The sequence below is a fragment of the Macadamia integrifolia genome, chromosome 6, assembly GCF_013358625.1.
Source record: "Macadamia integrifolia cultivar HAES 741 chromosome 6, SCU_Mint_v3, whole genome shotgun sequence".
Lineage (NCBI taxonomy): Eukaryota > Viridiplantae > Streptophyta > Magnoliopsida > Proteales > Proteaceae > Macadamia > Macadamia integrifolia.
The window spans coordinates 37,927,518-37,938,565 of record NC_056562.1 but is presented as its reverse complement, the minus strand read 5'-3'; the positions used below and the strand labels follow the sequence as shown (position 1 = coordinate 37,938,565).

Below are 11,048 nucleotides of genomic sequence, written 5' to 3'. Positions count from 1 at the left end.
ATCTATGAACAAATTAGAAATAACGTAGAAGAAGACCAATGGCTCGCATCAACCGTTAGAAGAAATTGTACCTTGTTACAGCTTATCGTATCTTAAAAGGGCTTGAAATTGAAAAAACAAATATTGCTAAGCCCTAAAATTGTGGTAATTGACAAAATGAATACTCCATGACCTTTTGGTTCTTGTTTTGATAGTAAGTGAATGGCAGCAGCAAATCCAAGTAGTCTACCCGAAGTAGTTGGGGTACTGTATTGAGTGAGGAGATGCTGAATTGTTGTAGGTCAGACTTGTGTCTTATAGGTGTCAACCCATACTTCTCCACAACATATTAGAGTATGTAGAGTTTGTTGTTTACCCTACCTTCTTGTTTTGGTTATCAAAATTTTACATTTTATTCCCAGTGATTAATACTGCAATTTTGAAATCTTGATGCTAAAAGGAAAAGTTGATCTGCACAGGTTTAATATGATCCTTGAGGACTTGTTTAAAGGGCATCCTATCAGTCAAAGGAAGCTGAAGGTGGTTCTTGGTCACACCCTATCGCAAGTGCTTGCCGGAGCACCTATAGGAATGTTGGTTGCTTGCCTCTGTTGTCAGGGTAGCTTGGTTGCTTGCTAGGTTGCTACTGCAGGTAATTCCACGAGATTTGTGTCAATTCTTTGAGACTCAAATTACACCTCCTGGTTCAATGGGATAATTTTGTTAAGCCATGACTATAATTCTTTTTTCTTGTCAAACAAAATAAGTTTGTCAAGATTGTCTTATGAGCTTCTTGTTTATATAGATGATTGTGTGAGAATAACTAACTGGTTTCTGCAGTTCCTTGTGGTTCTGTTGGTTGGACTGGAAGTGAGGGAAGGCAAAATCATGGAAAAATGAAGGAAAAATACATTTTCCATAAATTTTTTGGTTGGATGCAAATTCCTGGAAAATGTAGGAAAGGAATCTCATACCTTCCTCTCCCCTTGGGAAGTAAAGAGAAGGGAATAGTATTCAGGAAAGAATGGAAATCAAGGCATGTATTTTTCCTTGAATCAAATGCAACCCCCCCACCCCTTTTTTTTTTGGAGGGGGCGGGGGGGTGGGGGGAAGAAAAATGTTGAGTTCTCGCTTTTTTATCCAACCAAAAATGGCCTAAGCGGATTGTTGATGTTTTGGTTGGTTCACTCCTAGTCAGCTTTCATTGCAATTGCACCATATTTGTTGGGCTTTGTTTAAATTGTTTCCGTGCTTGTCTGGATTCTTCACTCAGTTGTGATCTAACAAGCATCCGACACTGGGTCAGCCTTTCATTCTTCTAAGCAGGCCAAACATTTTGATGACCTAGATCTTCGATTTCTTTACTTATTAGGGTTTGATGACATACTGATATACATTATACTGAAACTACTCATGCTAATTCCAGTGACAAACTGAAGTTCATCACGACCTACCTGTGGACTGAAGTTGTAAATTGCAATAGTCTGTAACCTTAACGCAGAAATTAACCCACACTAATTTTTCAGCGATAAACCAGCATCACTACAATTTGCAAGGTGACAAAAATATGACATTGGAAAGGGTGATGAGAGTAATGAGAAATCTGCAAGTTGAAGAATAACAAGAGACAATTCCAAGTGGTGCCTTGAGAAATTATCAGCCAAGGTATTGTACGTTATTCCTTTCAATGTACTACTATGTAAGAAAGATGCCTCACTCTCTCATCCTTCTGATGAGACTAGTTGAGAGCCATGGGCAATATAATTTCAGCCAATACTCCAAGCTGGAAGTGATGAAAGCCAAGAAAGATGTTGGAGTGAGAAGCTAGTGGGAGAAGGGGGGTTGGAAAGAGGGGCTAGGATTTCCATCTGCTTGAATTCTTGAACTGAGAGGAGACATACAGAGCGAGAATCAAAGAGAAATTGAAGCTTGATGCTCAGGATTTAGTTATTTTGGTTGCCACATCACATGGAACAGGGGAAAAAGATAGAAATGTCGAACACACCCAGAAAATTCCCCCTTTCTGTTCAGGGCAGAGAAAAGCAATTCTACTTGTTTCTGTTTCTTCATTGTTCGGTTACGGTGAGCATTAAGGGGGTGAAAAAAAATGAGAGTTCATACTGTATGAATCAGGGTCATTGTGCCACCTGATTTCTAGATGGTTTCCATGATTAATTCAAGTTAATTTGCCCATGATACTTTTCATAGCCAGTCATTTTTGCCACAGGAACATCTGATGACTTCCACTGGCTTCAGGTCCGATGCCTGTTGAAGTCCTCACAGAATGTTCCTTTATCCTGAGTCCTGCCTAAGCATCTGCAGATTCCCTCTGCTGATGACAGGCATCACTGTTATTAACCCATTATTATGATTCTTTGAGCTCATTCACATCTGATATCTGGCGTGTATAAGCCTTCTGTCTCAGGTTCTTTCACAGACAGAGAACCCATATGGTTATCTGTGGTGAACTTTTGCCTCAGCAGTTCAAGTTGCGAGCTTGCTAATTGCAGATTTCATGAGTGTGCATTGCATTACTTGGTTATGTGGGGACTTCCCACAAACATCTTCTGAAGTTTTCGCTTGCACTTTAATTTGTTCCATCTGTAGGCTTAACCAAAGATAAAAGTGTTCATCCAATATTCTGTTACAACTCTTATCTGGGGTCACTGACATTTCCTGGAAATATAAGGATTAAAGGTAGAGTGCGAGTCTGTGGCACAACAGTTAAGTTGCACTATTGTGACATATTGATTACCGGTTCAAAACTTGGAAACAGTCTCTTCTGTGAAGCAGGGGGTAAGGCTGTGTACACTTGCCCCTCCCAGACCCTGCAGTAGCGCGAGCTTCGCAAACTAGGTTCCTCTTTATAAGGATTAAAAGTAGAGTAAAAGATTGCTTGGTTGTTACAAAGTAAAAGCTACTGAGTACTGAATGAATTATATCATCTGAGATGAAAGCAATATAGCAAATACATGTCCTGTGAGCATCACCACTGAAACTTCTGGTGTCTAAGGTGCTTGGCTGCAGAATTCTGGTCTCTATCAGAACTAAGTTATGTTGAAACATTTAAGCTTTCACTCTGCTTTTCCACACATGAATGTGTCATTGTTTTATAGATTCTTGCTAATAATAAAATAATAAATAAATGGGAGAAAGAATGGTACCCGCTAGTGTTGCTTACACCAGACAAATGGGGAAATGGAGCTGGGGCATGGGCATCTTTTGGTTTAATAAGAATGTAAAATTGCTTAAAAGTGTACTTCAATTCATTATACTTCATAGTTAGATCTAAATTTTATAATTAAAAAATCCATAGGACTACATTTTGTTTATAAAATAATAATGAAAAAATTAAATAAAATTGTACTCTTATAGGGTAGCATAAATAATTTAAGGCAAAGCTTTTTCATGTGTTTTGATTATATAATGTCAAATGGCTTTTTAACCTTTTAGTGGTTCCAATGAAGCTCCAATTAACAGCTACACTCCATTTAAATAAAGTTTGAAATCTAGAAACCATAATAAAGGAATGGACATAACAATTCAATGTGTAAGAAAAAAAAAAAAATGAGAAAAAGACACCCTAAAAAAAGTTTATAAGATATGAAACAGGAGAAAAAAAAAGAGAGAATCACACCAACTTTTCATCAAGTTTCGCTTTGTTTTGATGTAAAGTGTCTTCTTTATTTTGTGATATGGAGGTAAAATAGTAAGTCCACTGCGAACCTTTGTTTTGATGTGAAGTGTCTAAAAGCTTTACTTCTACTTTGTTTATGTGATATTGGGGTAATAATAGTGGGCCACTGTTATAAAATCTCTCTAAAGTGTCCAAAAGCTTCACTACCTTATTTTTGTGATAGTGGGGTATAATAGTAGGTCACTGTTATAAAACCAATCTCTCTCTCCCTCCTCAAAACACCCCATATATTTATGATTTGTAACTTGTCCCTCCATTCACCTAAATTAGTACCCAAGCGTCGGAGGGAACCTCACCTTTAGTTTTATAGTAAATATATATATATATATCAAATTAAAGGTTTCCCATGTTGGCAATATGGGAAAATCTCCCACACCACACCAATAACGGTGAAGAGAATGGTATCATCCAATCATGGAGCTCATATGGTTAAGGTGGGAGAGGGGAAAAAAAAAAATATGGGAGTGCGAAATTACATTGGCATTCACTGATTGGATTGAAGAGGGATAATTTCTGACGAGAGTTAAGTATGAATATGAAACTAGTTAGAGTCTAGTCATATTGTCACATCACTAATGGTGAAAGGTTTTACGTTGGTGTGTGTTTTAGGAATAGATTATGGGTCTAGAATGTATTCTAAAACTTGATTCTTCTCTATTTTCTAACTTCAAAGTGCATTTTAGATCAATCTAATTTTTCTCTATTTTCTTATTTTAGAATGCATTTTAGACCATGAATGTATTCCAACAATGCATACTAAACAATGTTCAAATGGGAAGAAAAGTCCAAAAAAAAAGAAAAAAGATGGCCAGAAAAGTCCAAAAAGATGAGTTGGAGATCAGACAAAGGTACCATGTTGATTTTAGCTGTCTCTATCTCAATACTTGTGGGTCATCAACTCTTGTTCATGACAAGCTTGTCTTGTCTTGGCAGTTGAGAACTCTGGTTCTAGCTTGAGCTATACTCATTTAAATAAAGCAAAGGATGTTAAGAGCCAGCGTGTTCTCGAGTAAAATCTCATACTTCCCTTCACAAGTCAAAAATAAACATTAAAAAACAAAGCTCTTATGAAAAAGAGTAGCAAGTTGTGAAAAATAAGATATCTATAGAAAGGAAGAGGAGGTAGGCTTGACAGCTTTAAACTTCAAACTTCAATTCGTTATCAATATAATTAAGTTGGAACTTAAGTATACATAAATCATATATTATAATTGTAAGAAAAAAGAACGGTCCCTATTCGTGCAGCCCCATTTTTAATCAATATGAACTAAAAAAAAGGTCTTCCCTAAGAGCGGAGAAGATTTGGCTGCCATTCATTTTTAGCTTTTACTTTAAGGCAACCCCTTTAGACTTTTGATCCTCTGACCCATCAATTCAGAGATTTCTACATCACATTTAAGGTAACCCCATCAAAATTCAAAGCTGAAAGCAAGAGTATATTGGTAAAATAGAATAGAAAAATCACATCTTCAAGGATTAGTCACTGTAGTGTACTTTGGGAGACTAAATAATTCTCAACTTGTCTATTTTTAGTTGATTTCATCAGCTTGAGTATTGATCAGTTCATTGACTTTCAGCAAATACACATATAGTTACAAAGTACAAACGCTGGATTCTTAGCTAATCATATGGAAATCTGGATAACATTTCACAATATAAAAAAATTTGATAAGGGGACCTTGCTCCCATTTTTTATCTGATTCTTAGCCGTCAATCTCTTAGTATAGGGCATGGTTTTAGGTATTAGGATCGATATACGTAGATTTATATTGATATCTATCGACTGTGACTGATATCATACAAATAAGTGGTATTGATTAAAAGAAAAAAAACTATTATTTTTTTAAATTTCGGTTGATTTAGACTTGATATGGTTAAGGATGTCAATTGGTTTGGTTTTGAATTTTTGTTCGATTTTGATTCAAGATACAACGTGTGAAAACGAAATCAAGTAGAGTCAAATCGGCTTTGCTTTAGTTCAATTTTTATTCATATCATATTTGGTTTTGGTCGGTTATGTATTCAGTTTGAGCCCTATTTTAGGTATTTAGGACAATTGTTTGTATCTTCATAAAAAAAAAACACTTATTTGTCAAGGTCATAATCCACCAATCTTTTAGCAAACATTAAAAAAGAATAAAATTTAACATCTACATTGATTAAAACATCAAAAGGGTACGGGTAATTTGGTTTGATCCTATTAGATTAAAAAATGAATATTTTTTTATTTTAACTAACCGTTTTGAAAAGAAAACTGAACTGAGAAAAAAAAAAAAAACCGAATTTATTTGTTTCATTTGATTTGGAACTGGTGATTTTGGTTTCAATACTAAGTTGACACCCGTACGAAAATAGTATCAGTTCTACAAATGGGTCATAACGCTACATCTCTTTTAAGATTGAGACTCTTTATCATGACTTCTACTCATTGCAAGCCCTGATTTACCATTGTACGAATAGCATTTTTTGTTGCGATTTGGAATTTTGAATAGCAAAAGATGTAGCTATCGTTCAATTCATATTGATAATCATATCAAAATGTGGACTAAAACCCTGCATGGCTGCTTGAGGGTCATCACTTGTTTTGGCAGTTGAGTCTTCTTCAAGCTTGAGCTACTCCTCTAAGAGCCAGAGTGTTCTTGCGTAAGATGTCTTCTATTTCTCCTTCATAAATATGATAAACACTAAAAAACTAGTTAGTAAAAATGAACATGAATAACAAGTCAATGAAAATGGATATATAATTGTTAATAGTTTCTGTCACCAAGTTACTTGCAGTTGAAACTCATTAATTTATTCTACATCCCCCCCCCCCAACCCACCCACCCACCCACCCACCCAAAAAAAAAGGTCATAAATTTATTTGATAAATGAAAATAAATAAATAAACACTTGCTGCTTATCAGTTATCACACTAATCTCCAAAATTTTCCTAACAAAAAAAAACAAAAGAGACATGATTTCTAGAATTTGTTTTCAACCAACATCATATATCTCTTGTAAATTTTTTTCTTTTGGGGGGTGGGAGGTGGCGGTAGCGACATTAGATTGGAAGTGCACATTAATCAATATTCTCAAATTAGAAGTTTTGAACTCGAGTTGGATGTCGTAGATCACTTGAGCAACGAGCTATTGGCATATGATTTACTGTATGTTTCGGTCAATTTTTTACATCTTTAAGCAACCAAAAAACACTTACTTCTACGGCAATAATTCACCAAACTTTTTTCAAACATAAATCTATGTGTAATTTGTTTTGTTTCGATTTGATCTAAAAATGAATAATTTGGTTCGGTTTATCTGACGGTTTCAGTCCCAAAATCAAAGCGAGAAAAACAATACAAATTTTGAAACAAAAATCGAAAAAATTTATTTCGATTTGATTTTAAACAAATGGTTTTGATTTGGTTCTGAACTGACACCCTTAAATATGATCCAACCCGTATTGTTATCATATCATAATGTGAACTAAAACCTTGTTGTGGGTCATCACCTCTTATTTATGACACCCTTGTCTTGCTTTGGTAGTTAGACCTCCTGACCAAGCTTGAGCTATTCATCATCATTGTTATTTAAATAAAGCAAAAGATTCTAAGAGCTACGGCGCATGTGCATTCTTGCTTCAGATGTCTCATATTTCCTCTTCATCAACAACGATTGAGCCTTATCCCAATTAAATAGGTTCAGATACATGGTTGGCTACATTTTTCCCCTTCGTAAGACAAAAATAAACATTAAAATCATAGAATGGTTATCACACTAATTTTCAAAGTTCTCCTAACATAAAAAACAATTTAATGAAGACAAATGAAGCTAATATAATTTGTGGAATTAGATTTCCATCAACATCGTATGATCTCTTGTACCATTAGAAAATCTATACAAGATATAATATGATCCAAGGGGTTGTCTCTTATGCCTACATATTAACTAAACAATATAATTTAGAAACAAAGGAAGTCAATTTAGTGTTGTAAACGAAGAACAAAATCCTTTCATGAAAAGAAACCCCCCCCCCCACATTACAGACCTTCCAAGAATAAAGAGTTGAGACAATTCTTTCGCAAGATTCGATTCCAATAAGAAGGGATAAACCTTTACTAGGCAAACCAAGCAACAAGGGTATGTCTAAAGTGCGTGGGAAGGTATGCACCCCAAGTACCCTCCAACCGTTCGATGTGTGTTGAGAGACTGGTACACTTGAGACAATCTCATTCGTGCCCTACTCAATCATCTTACCTTATTTCATATTGAGACAAGTTTTTTTTTTTTTTTGGCAATGACCTACTTATTGAAGGAATCTACTTCAACATATCCCTTAAGCATGGCGCATACAAACATGAAATCACACTTCGGAAAGGTGTGGACAATATTTAAAAAGCCTCAGATGCTTATAATGAAAATGATTGCAAAAGGAGTTAAATCGCCACATAAAACTTACTTCTAGTGATGTCCATTTGATATCCAAAATTTGCTCAGCAACATTCAACCAAGTGTGTAATGTTGGGGTAGACCAAAAAAGTTTGCTTAGAGCTGGATCTAAGTATACATTTCGAATAGGGTCATATTCTATGGTTATAATTATAACTTCTATGTTTATTTTTATTCCGTCAAAAATCGATTTTATAGTATAGACAGTTATGATCTCCCCCTTTATACCCTACAGTAATGATTTCTCTGGCATTACAATCTTTACCACAATGATGCTACCCATAGATCAAATTATTTCTTAGATTGAATTTCACTCTACTCAATAGATTGAGACCGAAAGCTCTCTTAATGGGGTTGGCCCAGTAATGAAGATCATAACCAATTCAATCAAATTGAAACCAGATCGAAGTGACTGTTTATTTTTTCTTTTTAAGTTAAAAGACCAAAGTGACAGATTATCTTTTTCTTTTCTTCTTAAATAAGATAAAGCGAAGGATTGTGACCTTTTACTTTGAGGGTTAAACACGTTTTGTCGGGGGTCTCTCATCCATGGTAATCCCAATTCAGATTTCAGATCACATCAATGACCTCATCAATATTATATATTTTGACATATATGAGTCCCATGTGAGACATACTATTTTCTATATTATGGCGCGTTGATTTCTTTCTACACTGGAATAGTGGCAACCGTCTCCCTTTACTAGATAACGTTGTTACAATACTAGCATGCTCGGCATATTTTTTTTTATAAATAAAAAATAGAAAAAGGTTGGATATGCCATCGGTATACCCTGTGTTTATCTCTCTCCTCCTCCCTATGGAAAAGTCTTTTATGCCCCTCTCATTGGTTGAACTACTAACTCCAGAAATGTTGCTGACATACCTAATCTCTTCTCATAAAAAATATAAGGAAATAAGAAATTTGAAAAATAATGCGTGGCTTAACCAAATAAGGGGAGAAAAATAATTGACTTGTTAATCCTCCATGAAAGATGAAAATTCCATTATTATTGATGTTTCTATGTATGTCCCATTGGCTCACTCATTAGCACAAGAGACACATACATTTTTAGGAAATCCCCTCTAAAAACATATTAAGACAAAAAAACATGATAAAGTGATCGTGGTTTTAGGAATTAAGATGGGATCACTTGTATCAGTAGATGGTGGGAACCAAGGGTATAATAGTAAAAGAAAAAAAAAACAAATTTTATGGAACAGTAGGGGCAAAATTGTCCGATACAAGACGATTTGTATTAATATCGTATCGATTTCCAAGATGATAGATACCTGATACCGTGCCATGGAGGTGATAATTGAATTAGGAAAGGATTGCATTGACACATGAATGAAGGGTCTTGGGATTTTTGAGGAGAGAAAAAGATGCAAGGTTTACCATTTTGTTTCGTGATGTGTAAAAGAATCTGCACACACACAATTCGTAGACTTTTATCTAATTAAACTGTGTGGGTAGGGTTCCCTCTTAGGTTGTGCTTTAGTTTTAGGCATCAGAGAGTGGTAAACCTGTTAAATAAAGAGTGTATTTAAGATATTTTACAAGGGGTTACAGTGTAAGTTTGGGCTTTAAACTGATTTTATGGTGAACTTTAACCTTTAAATTATATATTTTTTTTTCTCTCTTCTCAATTTTTTTTCTTCCAAAAATAGGTTTAAGATCAGGTTTAACAACAACAACAATAAAGCTTAGTCTTATCCCAACTAAATAGGGTCGGCTACATGAAATCCGCAAGTATTTGATTAAATAAATTAAAAAAAAAAACTTTTTGGGGCATCCCACTCACAAATTGTCTGCAACTCAAATCCTAGCCCTCCAGGCAGCTCTGTTAGATGTCATACTTAGGTGAAGACTTAACTTTTGCATGTCTCTACCAATTAACTCTTCAATGGTCAATTTTGGCTTGCCCTTAGCTACATCCATTTGCATATGGTCACTCCTCTGTATTGGGGCATCCAAGGGTCTCCTTTGAACATGTCCAAACCATCGTAACCGACATTCTCTGAGTTTATTCTGCATTGGTGCAACCCCTAAGTCCGATCTAACTTGGTCATTTTTTACTCTATCTCTCAGAGTTTTGCTACACACCCATCTCAACATCCTCATCTCAACCACACTCAATTTATCTATGTTATGCTTTTTGACTGTCCAACATTCTACATTATACATCATAGCTAGTCTTATGGCTGTCCCATAGAATTTTCCTTTAAGCTTTAGATGAATACGTCGATCACATAACACTCCAGACGTCCTTCTCCATTTCATCCATCTCACTTTAATTTTGTGGAAAACATCATCATCAATCTCACCTTCTTTGTTTAACATAGAGCCTAGATATCTGAAACAATCACTTTGCGGGATCTCTCATTGAATACAGAATAATATCATTTGCAAAAAGTATACACCATGAGACCTCTCATTGAATATTCTTGGTTAAATCATCTATGACAAGTGTAAATAGGTAGAGGTTCAATGTGGATCATTGATGTAACCCGATATTAATTGGAAACTCAGCACCTTGACCTCTTAGAGATCTCACACTAGTCACCATATCTCTATACACGTCTTTAATAATATCCACGTATCTACTTGACACTTCTTTCTTCTCTAAGACCTGCTAGATTAAATCTCTGGGAACCCTGTTGTAGGCATTTCCAAAGTCAATAAAAACCATATGAAGATCCCTCTTGTGTGTTCTGGCTTTTTAGTCTTCCTTAAAAAAGCTTTGTGGGTGATTCCAAATTAGTGTCAAATTGTCAATCTTCCAAAGAAAAAAAATAGAAGCGGTGATTCTTAAAAGGGGTGATTCCAATCATCCATTGTAGTCTACACATGGAGGATTTCAATGTAGAAATGTAATTTAAAGAAAAAAGAACAAATAATCACACAATGAACACATGTTTGAGTCTTTTTTTTTTTTTT

At 35.1% G+C, this 11,048-nt stretch overlaps 1 protein-coding gene across 1 annotated transcript in view; it reads right to left on the bottom strand.

Annotated features, from left to right (window-relative positions):
* Nucleotides 1-11,048, bottom strand: part of LOC122082274 — a 67,527-nt gene that overhangs the window by 22,573 nt on the left and 33,906 nt on the right. The window contains exon 2 of the mRNA XM_042649736.1: nucleotides 4,408-4,432. Coding sequence (XP_042505670.1) covers nucleotides 4,408-4,432 — 25 coding nt within the window. The remainder of the gene's footprint in view (nucleotides 1-4,407; nucleotides 4,433-11,048) is intronic.